Source organism: Nothobranchius furzeri, chromosome 1 (assembly GCF_043380555.1).
Source record: "Nothobranchius furzeri strain GRZ-AD chromosome 1, NfurGRZ-RIMD1, whole genome shotgun sequence".
NCBI classification, from domain to species: Eukaryota; Metazoa; Chordata; class Actinopteri; order Cyprinodontiformes; family Nothobranchiidae; genus Nothobranchius; species Nothobranchius furzeri.
The window spans coordinates 81,600,569-81,615,040 of NC_091741.1; the positions used below are offsets into that span (position 1 = coordinate 81,600,569).

Consider the following 14,472-nt stretch of genomic DNA (forward strand, 5'->3'; position numbering starts at 1 on the left):
TGTAATCTGTTTTCTACTGTCAAAGGCCTGGGCCTTGGCTTATTTTGGCACTTAGGATCGCGGATGTGCTCTCAACAAAAATACGGCTGCAGATAAGGTCATGCTAAATTCATCTGGTGTTGTGTGTTTAACTGTGTGGACAAGTCTGCCCTTTTCAGGGTAGCCAAAAAGCCTGCTATGATTAACGTAAGAGCAGTTTGTGGTAGGGGGGTGATACATTTTAAACGCTGATCCTTCTCAGAGCCTTCTCCTGCTCTTAGTGTCCCAAAGGTCCCGTGAAGCCTGAGCTCATGTTCTGAAACACAATTTCCCATCTGCCCTCTGTGGTGTTTGTATCTGGTCATACTTCTGTGGTCATGATAGTGACGATTAGGCTGAGCAACAAGGGGACCTTGGGTATATGGACAAGTGGTGTATCATTATTACAGCATGTCAAGTCGGCGTTACACAGATGCTCTTACGATAATGCCAGTTAAAAAGCTCAGCTGTTGGCTTAATGGTGGGTGAAGCGATTTGCAGTCTGTTGAAGAGGATATCTCCCTGATGCCAGTGTTTTCTCTTTTAAAGTGGTTTCTTATTTATAAGGGGGTTAGTGAAGAGCATTAAGCTGAAACCATGCTCCGGCAGACGTCACTGGAAGTAACGGTCCATTGTGTGTAAATGTGTTCAGATCAAACCAGAGCGTGAGTCAGCAGTTTTCAGGCTTTTTGCAGTTTTATCCTTAGATTTAATTTAGTATGAGTCATTGTTTTATCTAAAGAAGGTTGTAGGTTTTTTTTTTTCATATCTATAAAATCCAATATTTTATGAAGAAGCATGGCTACCCACCGGGTATGTTTGAGTTGGAACTCATGTTTGAATGTAATAACAGGCAGATATTGGTTTGATTACTGACAACAATATACTTATTTAGCATCCTAATTAGATACAAGTCTGGTTGTTCACAACAGCTTCATAGCCAACCTTACTCTTCATTTGCTTTCATTGTTTCATGTCATTGCTTAGCAGCAGAGGTGTGGTCTTGAGTCACATGACTTGGACTCAAGTCAGACTTGAGTCATTGTTGTAATGACTTCTGACTTGATTTAATAAAATCTATAAAGACTTATGACTTCACTCAGACTTGAAAGCCAATGACTTGCGACTTGAATCGACTTGTATCTGTTGACTTGATGATGACTTGAGCGTATTTGATATTTTAGCACAAAAGTGGCCCGACATTGACAACAATCATAAATCATTCTTCGTTCTGGGTTTGATCTTGTACTGCTGAATGCAGCAGCACTTTGTTTATAATCAGTTTCAGTTGTATCTGCTTGTTTGAGCAAATAAATGAAGCTTTAAGAAACTTTGTTTCTGGAATTTATTTATCATCGTCATCAAATTGAAGTTTGACAGATGACTTGATTATGACTTGAAAATTCAAAGTTAAGGACTTGGACTTGACTTGGACTTCCACATCATTGACTTTGGACTCGACTTGGACTTGATTGTTTTTGACTTGGACTTTACTCGAGACTTGACTGGAAAGACTTGTGACTTACTTGTGACTTGCAACGCAGTGACTTGGTCACACGTCTGCTTCGTAGAATTCATAAATATAGAAAGGTAAAGGTGGATTTTATCATGAGGAAAAGCTGGATGTTATGTTGTTTCTATTATTCATTTCCAATGATAACATTTTTAAAATGTAGAATGTTTATTTAAAGGAGGCATGTGATTTTTTCCTTAAGTGATAGTCCTCTTTTTGATACGAAACATGTTCAAGAAGTTCTGTGGACAAAATCCCTCTCGCATTCAGTGATGTCAGAAGCTTTATTCTTGACAGTTGCAGTACCTTCCAAAATGAGCCAATTCAGTGCTCTGTCACTTAAAAAAACTGGACCTGGTCACGCCCAACAACTGTGTAGTTATTGCTGGGAAGCTTTCAGTGTTTCTCATTCCCGGTCCTCAGGGTCAACTGTCCTGCATGTACTCCATGTCTCTGCTTCAGCACACCTGATATACATTGGCTCCTCAGGAGGACATCAAGTGCTGCAGAAGCCTGTTAATCACTCATTCATTTAAGTCAGGTGTGTGGCAGCAGGGAAACACTGGTGTTTCAAATGTTCCACGGAAAACATGCAGGACAGTGGGCCCTGAGGTCCAGGGTTGGGAAACACTGGCTTATATAGCTGAGAGGGGTTTGGAGTAGAGCTGCTGTTCCTTCATCAGCAGCAGCTGTCCTCCAGAAGAGCGATTGTTTACTGCTGGTTTCCCCATGTGTGACGTCACAAACAGTTATGTTTTGAAATGACTTGTTTGAGGCACATCACTTTGCACAGTCAAACACTGACAAAAACAAAAATGGACGGGCAGGGTTTTTTTTTTGTATTTGGAGTGTTTATAGAGGCAGTAAAGACCCACATGGCAGCACAATGACATATGCAAAATGTGAGTTTTGCATATGTCCTCTTTAAGGAGGGGTTACACTTGTTATTTCAATAAATCTGCTGTGGCCTTTAGTGAGAATAAATGCCTTGTGAGTTTTTCTTGGCGACAAAAGCTCTGGCTCTCCTGTTTTCTGAAGCAGAAGTTAGCTGGAGGAGAGGGGGTAGAAAACGGCAGGATTTGCAGTCATACTCATTTACATTCATGATATTTAGACATCTAACCTCTGATTGGCTAACAACTATGCAACACTACCACTGACTCAGTTTGCTCTGCAACACTGATGTTTTATCTCCACGAATAACTTAAGGAGTTCTGCTGTGTTGTGGAGTTGCTAATGGTGGCAAGTAGCAAGGAGGGTACGTTGCCTTGTCCAAGTGTTATGGAACGGACATATTGTTGTTGTTTAAGAAGTGCTACTGCCACCTAGTGGTAAGTAAGCAGAATGTTCCCTTTTTTGTAGAGGAAGTGGTCTACAGGAAGTAGTGTGTTCTTTTAGCTGCTGAAGTGACAGCATTTTGTAATCTGATGGCAATCTTTGCAATCCTGGTTTTAAAGTCCACAATATCGGCTTCATCCGTAAGTTCCTATACATTTAATATGTATTAGTAAGTTTTGACACTGTTTGAGTTAAATCATATGGAGGCAGGTAGATGCTTATATTTTTTTAGCAGATGCCTCATCTGTGGTCGTGTGTTTTTTACTAGAGCAATGTTGTTCTTCAAGTGTAATGGAACATGTCTTCATTGTGTATTTTGTATTCTTTTCTTTGTACAGTTTTACAGAAAAAGAGAGAGAGAATTTATTTTCATCATTAAATCCTGCCAAACACAACAAGCGGCCTGTTTCTTGGAGGAGGAAGTGCTGGGAATAAAGGAATGTTAAGCTAGCTGTATAACTGAAATTGTGTTGCCTGCAACAAACTTTAGTGAGGACAGCATAGTAAAAGGATGACCACGCAATGTGGAAGTTAAGAAGAGTGAAGGATTGTTAGTCTGCATCACACTACAATGGAAGTCACAGGCGCCTCAGCACAAGCCTTAAATGAAGATAGAGCTGAAGGGTCATGAGATGAAGTTGAATCGGGGTCTATTTATTCATGCCACAGCTCAAAGAGGTCACCCTCTTCACGCTCGACAACAAGCTCCAGAGTAAGCTATGAAGCAGCCAGGGCGCGAGCCAAAGCAGAGGCGGCAAAAACCAGACTAGCATTCACGGAAAAGGAAGGCGAACTGAGAGTCGAAAAAGCCAGACTAGAAGCCAAGATAGATTATATTAATCTGCAGAAAGAAGCTGAGGCGGCCCAAGTGGAAGCCGAGGTGTTGGAGGCAGCTGCAGGAAATGTGAGTGAACCCAACAACAAAGAATTTGACTTTCTGCCTTTGCCAGAGAGTGCATTGAAAAGGACTGATCACTATGTTACACAGTACACACAAGAACAGTTCCCACAAGAACCCAAAGTAGGGAATGATTCGACTTTGCCCCCAACATCCACTCCATTTCCAAGCTACAATCAGAAGGCACAGCCCCAGCTCATCGACAACGGAGCCAGCTTCCCTCAAATTAAAGCTCAGCCACTCCATATGAACTTTCCACAGCAAGAAGATGAGCACTTCCAGCACAAGGTACTGCCCGACAATCGACCACATCTAAACAGCTCCCACAATAATGACTCATCTATAGATCTTGCCAGGTTCCTTGCTAAATCCCAGCTGGTTTCTTCAGGCCTAACAAAGTTTGATGACTTACCCGATCACTATAAGGCCTGGAGAGAAACGTTCATCAACACGATCAAAAGTCTGAGTCTATCAGCAAGTGAAGAAATGGATCTGCTTATAAAATGGCTGGGTAAAGAATCTGGTGAGCATGCAATCAGAATACGGTCTGTGAATATTAGACAGCCTAATGTGGGACTCAGAATGATCTGGGAAAGACTAAATAAAAAATATGGTGCTCCAGAGGTGATAGACAGAGCTCTGTTTGGTAAACTTGAGAGTTTTCCCAAGATCCACAACAGAGAGAGTCAAAAACTGCAAGAACTGGCTGATTTGCTCACTGAACTTGAGGTTGCTAAAAGAGAGGGTTACCTACCAGGTCTAGCCTATCTTGATACATCAAGAGGCGTGCAGCCAATTGTGGAAAAGCTCCCTTTATATCTCCAAGACAAGTGGCTGTCACACGGGTGCAAATACAAAAGAGATCATCATGTTGCCTTTCCTCCTTTCTGCTACTTCAAAGAATTCATCTGCAGAGAGGCTGAAGAGAGAAATGATCCCAGTTTTAACTATCCAGATCTTTTCACAAATTCTTACAGAAAAGAAAGGTCAAATCAAGTGAGACCTGTCGCCGTGCACAAGACAAACATATCTTTGGCTCCTGAACCCAAAATAGGAAATCCTGAGAAGCTATGCCCCATGCACAACAAGCCTCATTCTCTTCAGAGATGCAGAGGGTTTCGAAAACTGCTCCTGGGAGAGAGGAAAAGGTTCTTAAAAGGAAACAACATATGTTTTCGCTGCTGCGCCTCTACAACTCATCAAGCCAAATCCTGTGAGGCCACCATAAAATGCGAAGAATGTGACAGCGATAAACACATTTCTGCTCTGCACCCTGGCCCAGTTTCACGCTCAGATGCAGTTCCTACTTCCTCGACAGAGAATGGCGGGGAGAGGTCGGACACAGAGGCACAGAGTGGCTGTGTCTCAATTCAGGGTCTGCATCCTACCTCGGCCGGATTCGTCGGCCGGTTACGTCACAGCGCCGCGACTCGGCCTGTCCCAATTCGAAGACTCCTTCAAATGCGGTCGACGAATGCGGCCTTCTTTTCGCCTGAATGAAGGATGGGTCGGGTGTATCCTTCAATAGGTAGCATTTCCCAAGATGCCTTGCGGGCCGGCCGGCAGAAAAACTTAAAAACAATGGCGGAAGGTGAAGCGGGAGCTGTCGGAGAGGATTGCGCATATAAATGTAAGTATAAACTTGAAAACTGTCAGTTTAAGGACTTTTTGTGATACATGAACGTTATTTTAGTTAGAAATGTTACAGTAAAAGTGCTTGTATTGCGGTCTCGGCTCGTATGTTCGGCCGCGCTCGGTGTCGTACTTCTCCCACTACGTTTCCCCCTGATTTTAATAGAAGTTTGTATTTTAGGACCAAAAGAGAATACCAGGGAATTTATTAAGCTTAGGGCGGAGATGGACCACATGATCACCGGAGCAAAGTATTCGGCGGCTGTGGCATGGAGGTACAATAACATCTCATATTTTAAAAACTCGTTTGAGTTTATTTTTATCTGCGAAAACATGAAAGGAATAACCCGTTGTCCTCTTTTCTCTTCCTGTTTCTTTTCTTACATGTTTGTTAAGACTATTCTGGAGAAAATGGGCATCCAGGGGAAGGTGCCAGCGATGAGCTTCTGGAGCTGATCTGGGAGGACATGAGGCTGCAGAGCAGCAGAGAGCACAGGAGAGAAGGAAGAACTTTGACAGCTTTTTACTTTGCTAGAAAAAAATGGTTAATGAAGATTAAACATGTACATGTAAAAGAAATATCTAAATAAAATCAGTTCTGCATTAAACTCTTGAATTTTATTTTTGTTTACAAATGAGAATTGTTTACTAGAGGGTATCCGCTGGGTCTTGAAAAGTTTTAAAAGGTGATAAATCGGTTTTGGTCAAATTAAGACCCTTAGAAAGTATTAAAAACTATTATCACATCTTTGCTCAGGCTCAGCTAGTCTAAAGTATTTTCTCTGAATTAGCTCTCCAACAGTCAAGGAAATGATTAACCCCCAGAGACCCACGGTTGTAGTATCACAACATCAGATTTAAGTCTACAAAAATAAACCTTCCCCATTTTTTTTCTTTTTAAAACCACATTTACATTGCTAATAGGTCCTATTCAGTTCTGCAACACTATTGGCTGTTAAAATGTGTAAATAGGCCCGTTTATCTGGCCTCCTAGAACAACATGTGAAAGGTTAAAAATATTTTGCAGTTGTTTTCTAAATTTGGGTTTCTGGGGGTTAAAAAGCTAAATAAAACGTCGAGCTCCATCGTTTAAGGTTCCTTCTGCCCAGCGGTTCCACGGTTGCTAGGCGACGGAACGTTCGCCGAGGGAGTTCATGAAGGCTAGGCCTGTCCAAATTCACAGCCGTTAACATCCGGTCTACCCGGCCGACGGAGGACGCAGCCCACGTCGGCCGGGTGGGCTGGGTCCTTTGAAGGATGCAGACCCTGAATTGAGACACAGCCAACGTCACATCCAGATGTACCCAGGTATGTGGGGATGGGTTTCAAGGGAAATCCTGCTCAAAGATGTGTCTAGTGAATGTACCGTAAATCCTCTAATACAGGCCCAGGCCTGTATTTGACTCAAGCTCATCAAGCTCCCGGCCTTTATTGGAAGGAGGGCCAGTATTAGAGGCAGGCCTCTATTTCTATTTGAGCAAAATGAACTAATGGTTCGCTGGAGTTTTTGACAATTAAAATTGCGCCCACATTTTCAAAGTTAAACACATTTCTTTTAACAACGGTAGTTTCTGCTTCAGCCATCTCCCCCCTCCCCCTGCTTCAGCCCTCTCCCCCCTCCCCCTGCGCAGCGGCCGCAAACTCACTGATGCGCCTGCAGCCTCTCGGAGTTCCTGCTGCTCTAAACATTAAAATAATTATTTCATTTTCTGTTCCTCACTTCTGATGACCTTCAATGGTGTCTGTTTGTTGCAACCAGCAGGTACAAAAACTAACTTGTTTTTATTTGACTATTTTTCTGTCCTGTCTGTTTATTATCTTCCTGCATCTCCTCTCAATCCAAAAGAAAAACTGCTACCTGGGTTCATATATATTCACCTCATGAGTTACCTTTGAACTGCAGTTCTAAAACATCTACCGACTGCAAAAACAGCGGAGCGCTCGCTGTTTGGCGGCCATATCAGTGATCAGTGCGTCGGAGGACAAGGTGATGCGCGCAGCGACCCGCTCCACAGCATGCAGCGAAACGCATCAGGCGCAAATAAAAGACAGAAAACATTAAAGGAAATGAACTGACATGAACGATCGCGTGTTAAATTAGTTTTTGAGGTGGCGACACCTGATTGTTACTGTGGCCGTGCTCAGGAGGCAGGTCTACCGACCGCAAAAACAGCGGAGTGCTCCCTGCTTGCCGGCCGCATCAGTGATCTGTGCGTCGGAGGACAAGTTGATGCGCCCCGCTCCACAGCAGCGATACACATCAGGCGCAAATAAAAGACAGAAAACATTAAAGGAAATGAACCGACATGAACGATCGCGTGTCAGTACCTACGGTCTGGCACAGCGCGTCGCCCAAAACCCCCCACCCCCCTCACTCCCCGAGCGCAGGAGCTTGTCACCAGAGTATGTTGGACAAGGGACATGCTGAACTTGCACCACCACTCCAGGAGGGGGCAGAGTGCTGGTATTTGCCCACGTTTGGTGTTTACCATCCCAAAAAACCAAGCAAGATACGTGTGGTGTTTGATTCCAGCGCTCAGTATGATGGAGTCTCGCTAAATGAGGTGCTGCTGTCTGGACCAGATCTTAACAACAGTCTCGTCGGTGTCCTCCTCAGATTCAGAATAGAGCCCGTGGCCATAACTGCAGATATTCAGCAGATGTTTTACTTTTTCGTTGTTCGTGAGGATTGCAGGGATTTCCTAAGGTTCTTGTGGTACCAGGAAAACGATCTGAGTAAGGATGTGGTGGATTATCGCATGCGTGTTCATGTTTTCGGAAACAGTCCATCACCTGCAGTGGCAATCTTTGGCCTGAGGAAAGCAGCAGAGCACCAAGAAGTTGATTATGGCAGTGATGCGAGGCACTTCATAGAAAGAGACTTCTATGTAGATGACGGCCTCCGGTATTTCGCTACAACAGCAGAGGCCATTGATGTTCTGCGTCGAACACAGCAGATGTTGGCAGCATCCAACATCACTCTGCACAAAATAGCTTCAAATAGAGCAGAAGTATTGAATGCATTTTCTGCAGATCAAAGAGCAGACAATGTAAAAGACCTTAACCTCTTTGTGGATGACTTACCAGTCCAACGCAGCCTTGGAGTCAGCTGGAACATAATGACGGACACCTTTGGATTCAATATTCCTGAGAATCAAAAGCCATTTACACGCCGGGGTGCCCCGTCAACAATAAACAGTCTGTTTGATCCTTTGGGGTTCATAGCTCCTGTTGCAGTGACAGGGAGACTGATTCTAAGAGAGCTAACAACCGAGAATGCGGACTGGGACGCAGAACTCCCTGAAGCTAAAAAAGACAGTTGGAGACAATGGAGTAAATCATTGTCAGCACTAAAAAGCCTGAATGTTCCACGAGCATATGCCTCTTTCTCAGTTTCCAAAGCACAGCACGCCGAATTATTGATCTTCTGTGATGCCTCTGTCAAAGCAATATCTGCAGTTACTTATCTTAAGACAATGAATGAACAGGGTCTCCAAGAGGTGGGCTTTGTCTTCGGGAAATCCAAGCTCGCTCCCAACCCAGGCCTCACAATCCCAAGACTGGAATTGTGTGCTGCTGTCATGGCCGTTGAGATAGCCGATCTAGTAACGAGGGAGCTCGATCTAGATCTCAAGGCAGTGAAATTCTACACTGACAGCAGAGTTGTATTGGGATACGTACACAACGAGACTAGGAGGTTCTATGTGTATGTGAACAATAGAGTGCAGTGCATCAGGCAGCCATCACGACCTGAGCAGTGGAACTACATTCTTTCAGAACTAAATCTGGCTGATCATGGGTCACGTTCTGTTCCAGCCGCTGAGCTTGCCGACACAACGTGGCTAACAGGACCAGCATTCCTAATGAAACAACCAAAGGTAGCTGCCAGTGGCGATAATGGATCAACATTTGACCTTGTGAACCCAGATGCTGACGCTGAGGTACGTCCTGAGGTAACTTCGCTCGCCACGCACGTTAGTAGAGACAAGCTTGGCTCAAAACGTTTCCAGCGTTTTTCTAGCTGGAGCACACTCAGTAAGACTGTGGCACATCTGTGTCATATTGCTCAGTGTTTCTCTCACTCCTCAAAGAATCAAAGGTGTGTTGGATGGCATATGTGCAAAAGTGGCCTGTCAGTCGTTGACATTGTCAGAGCAGAACAGATCATCATAAAATGTGTACAAGAAGAAATGTATTCAGAAGAACTGAAGTGCATCAAAATGAAACATGACCTTCCGAAAACCAGTACTCTGTACAAACTTCGACCCATTCTTGACAGCGAAGGTATGTTAAGAATAGGTGGACGCATTGGTCGAGGACAACTTGAAACTGGTGAAGTCTATCCGTTAATAATACCAAGCCGCAGCCATGTAGCAAGCTTACTTGTTTCTCATCATCATCAGGCTGTACTGCACCAGGGCAGGCATTTCACTGAAGGTGCAATTCGTGACAGTGGTCTGTGGATTGTTGGAGGGAAATGTCTCATCAGCGGCATTATTCACAAGTGTGTTACATGCAGGAAACTAAGAGGAAGGACCGAGAAGCAACAAATGTCAGACCTACCCACAGAGCGCCTTCAGGCTGACCCTCCATTTTCCTACGTTGGCCTGGAGGTTTTTGGACCATGGGAAGTGGTGATGCGCCGTACCAGAGGTGGTCAAGCTCAGGACAAAAGGTGGGCTGTCCTTTTCACATGTATGTCCACTCGAGCCATACATATTGAAGTTATTGAAACAATGACGTCCTCAAGCTTTATAAATGCGCTCCACAGATTTTTCTCTATCAGGGGTCATGCAAAACAGCTTCGCTCGGACTGTGGGACCAATTTCACTGGAGCGTTCAAAGAGCTGAAGATGGATCCTGGCAATAAGAGTGTAGAGGATTACCTTCTTGAACAAAAATGCACTTGGGTTTTCAACCCACCTCACTCCTCTCATATGGGCGGCGCTTGGGAGCGCATGATTGGAGTGGCAAGACGGATTTTAGATTCCATGCTTCTTCAGGTTGGACATGTAAAGCTCACTCATGAGGTCTTAACCACTTTCATGGCTGAAGTGAGTGCCATTTTCAATGCAAGACCATTAATACCAGTTTCTACTGATCCTGAGGCGCCTTTCATTCTAACACCTTCCATATTGCTGACCCAGAAGGGTGGCGTTCCCTCTCCTACTGTAAGTGAGTTTTCAAAAGGGGATCTGCTCAAGAATCAGTGGAAAAGAGTTCAGGCATTGGCAGATACCTTCTGGGTTAGGTGGCGCCGTGAATATTTGAGCACATTACAGAGTCGACACAAATGGCAATCTCAGAAACCTAATCTCAAAGAAGGAGATGTTGTTTTGCTCAAGGACGATCAAACCAAGAGGAATCCGTGGCCTATGGGAATTGTTGTCAAGGTTGTTCCCAGCAGAGATGGACTTGTCAGGAAAGTCGAAATTAAGGTGATACGGAACCAAACAGCTAAGATCTTCTCTAGACCAGTTTCGCAAGTGATCTTGTTGTTTTCAGCACAGGACGAGGGCTCATCAGCAAGCTAGGGGATTGAGACTGTGGCATAAAGTGGCATATCGTTAATATGCCAAGCGGGGAGTGTTATGGAACGGACATATTGTTGTTGTTTAAGAAGTGCTACTGCCACCTAGTGGTAACTAAGCAGAATGTTCCCTTTTTTGTAGAGGAAGTGGTCTACAGGAAGTAGTGTGTTCTTTTAGCTGCTGAAGTGACAGCATTTTGTAATCTGATGGCAATCTTTGCAATCCTGGTGTTAAAGTCCACAATATCGGCTTCATCCGTAAGTTCCTATACATTTAATATGTATTAGTAAGTTTTGACACTGTTTGAGTTAAATCATATGGAGGCAGGTAGATGCTTATATTTTTTTAGCAGATGCCTCATCTGTGGTCGTATGTTTTTTACTAGAGCAATGTTGTTCTTCAAGTGTAATGGAACATGTCTTCATTGTGTATTTTGTATTCTTTTCTTTGTACAGTTTTACAGAAAAAGAGAGAGAGAATTTATTTTCATCATTAAATCCTGCCAAACACAACAAGCGGCCTGTTTCTTGGAGGAGGAAGTGCTGGGAATAAAGGAATGTTAAGCTAGCTGTATAACTGAAATTGCGTTGCCTGCAACAAACTTTAGTGAGGACAGCATACCAAGGACGCAATAACCATGACAGACTGAGCGGGGCTTGAACATGAAACCCTTCGCATATGGGGAGGGCACTTAACTCCTCTACTACCATTGCCCCATGTGATCCAGTCTTGTTTTGACCCTCAGTGTACGGTTTTTAATGAAATAACTACTTTTATTTAGTGAACTCCCACCGTAAGGGCGTGTTTTGACTGATGATACCGTGTCGTACTCCAGCTCGGACGACTGGTTCCTGCTTTTTTCAGTTTTATTTTCACACATGCCACATACACACTAAGCTAACTATGCTACATGCCTGCACAGTAACCGTGTCTTGCCAGTAGCCAGGTAATAAACTGAAAAACACAAAATACACAACCATGCAACATTAGCATTATAAACCTAGTAATTACCGAACAAGCTGAATACATACATTTATAAACTTGACACAGTTATTCGCACATAAACTCACCAGCTTGGCCTCACAAGTCAAAACGGTAACTACAAAAAGAAAATCCGGCCAGTGATGTACACGAGGATGAGTCTCACATAAAGTCCCCAAAGTAAACGTTTCACTCCACCTCATATAAATTGACTTTAAAGTAAACACAGGAGCTCGGCTGGTCAGAAGGAAAATAAATAAACAAAGAAAGAAAGAAAATACACATATACATATATGGGGAAGAAAAACACACTCAGCACATGACATATTTGGCTGTTTTTTTGTGCCCACCAACCAAAACCTCATAAAGCACTCCTGTAGTCAGCCCGACACTATCTTTGCTTTTTCAGTTCAAATTTGTCTTTATGACAGTGATAATCGCCCTTTGAAGCACTTCTACCACTTTTAACCCTCTAAGGAATTCCTTTTTGATCAGACAAGAAGCTTGATGTGCTTAACTTTTCTTTTTTTTCCGAATGAGTCTGATGATTACATATGATGAATTCTGAATCAGGATGACTTGTATCCCCAAAGCATGGACACAAGGGAGAGCTTTAGTGGCAAAAGCCTTCTTTCAAAGGGCTTTCTTCTTTAAAGCTATTCCAGTTTGTAGTTATTGATAAGCTTGGGGGAAAGTGCAGCCAGATGGCTGCTTGTCATTCATTTTGAGTTTTTGAACTTTCAGTTCTGCAAACCTAACTGGAATGGTAATGGCTGGTTGAGCTGACACCTGTTAAACTTTGAATCACTTTTCAGTAGCAACCTGTGTGACTGAATAAAAATATAAGCTATTTGATTGTTAACCAATTTGAAGGTGAAAATACTTTCCCTCAAATCACATTTCCTATTTTAACCACTTTGGTTAAAGAGAAGATCTTTTCAGTTGCTTTAGTTGAATTATTCATGCCTAAATGATTAGATCAGATCCAAATAATGGCTTCAATAATTTATCTTAGGATGCGGATTAAGGATGTGGAAACCCATTGTAGGTGACAGTCAGGCAGTACTGGTAATGGTGAAGAAGTCCAATTTGGAGCCACAGTCCTTTCAATCGAAGCCTGAGATCATTTCGTTCAGCAAGGACTGAGAGAGAATGAGATTTTCCAATAGAGCCATAAATGTTACATGTCAAAGTTGACAGCAGGGATAGTCACAGGTCTGAGTTTGTAGTAGATGTGAGCACATGAGCACAATATTTCACAGGACCAGTCCAGTTTGATTGATTTGTGTTTAAACAATCAACAATTACCTAAAGAGGGTCTTTCTGTCATTAGATTTTTTTTTATTGGACGTAACACTGAAATTGGATTATTTCTTAATAAATCTAGTGTAGAAAACAGGGTGGTCAAAAAGACTTAGGCTACAAAAAACTGCAGCTGACATTTAGAAAAATCTGTACAGGAGTCATCTGAGTCTAATATAAATTGTTCTTGCTCTAGTTGCAACTTTATTTTTTTGTCTAAAACATGGGAAAGCAAAACATTGGGAGGGTTTTTCTGGTGGCAGTGGTGAAATATCTACTAAATACTTAAGCAAGTACAATCTGTTGGTTTATTCCATTTGATCTGAGCTTAGTGGGACTCTAATTAGTTTCTTACAAAGAACAATAGGGCAAATAGCTGTTTCATAACCTCCAGGCTACGTGAAAGCTATTTAACCAGGATAGAAAATGGTAGTGTGCTACATCAGCCAGCCTCGATAATCATCTAACCTAAACTAAATTTAGACAGTTACATCTGCAATTGTTGAAGCAGGAATTGGGAGAGGAAACAGTTTTTTTTTTTTTTTTTTTTTTTTTTTTTGTATTTTTAAATCCTTTCTTTGAGCCAGTACGTGCTAAATTTACCCTTTACAGTAGGGGTATTCAATTCCGGGCTCGGAGGGTCAGTATCCAGCCTGTTTTAATTTTAACTCTGTTTCAACACACCTGATTTCAATCAGCAGGTAATTAACTGTCGTCGCCATATACACCATCTCACTGGGTGAGATCATTCGATCACATGGCTTCTCCTGCCATTCCCGCCGGATGACCACACAGTTTCCGCACCAGTCTCGGACTGTCTCCTTGACATGTCAAGATGGATGAAATCCCACCATCTCCAAATCAACCTCTCAAAGATTGAATTACTTGTCATCCCAGCGAAACCATCCATACGGCACAATATCTCAATTCAAAAATATTCCCGATCACTGGCTCCTGAAATTTGGGTGTTGTGATTGATGACCAGCTGACCTTTAAAGATCCCTTTACCTCTGTTGCTCGTTCATGCCACTTTGCGCTGTATAACATACGAAAGATGAGACCATAATATGCCAACCAGCTCCTGGTGCAATCTACTGTCATCTCTCGCCTTGAATAGAGCTCCGGACCCCACGTGACTCTCAGTTAGTAGACGCCATATTGGCAGGCAAAAAAGTTAAACAAACACGGATCGTAAACATGAACATGAACGGGATCGGCTTGGATTTTACTTCGTCGGAGTTTACTTCACACTTTAAAAC

The 14,472-nt window shown here is 43.0% G+C and overlaps 1 protein-coding gene across 1 annotated transcript; it reads left to right on the forward strand.

The window, feature by feature from the left end:
- The first annotated feature begins 5,265 nt into the window (after nucleotides 1-5,265).
- Nucleotides 5,266-13,285, forward strand: LOC107373267 (uncharacterized). Its single transcript, XM_054734130.2, has 3 exons — nucleotides 5,266-5,397; nucleotides 5,581-5,674; nucleotides 5,796-13,285. The coding sequence occupies exon 3, from the start codon at nucleotides 7,706-7,708 to the stop codon at nucleotides 10,931-10,933; it is 3,228 nt and encodes a 1,075-aa protein (XP_054590105.1). The 5' UTR covers nucleotides 5,266-5,397; nucleotides 5,581-5,674; nucleotides 5,796-7,705; the 3' UTR covers nucleotides 10,934-13,285.
- The last annotated feature ends 1,187 nt before the right edge of the window (nucleotides 13,286-14,472 follow it).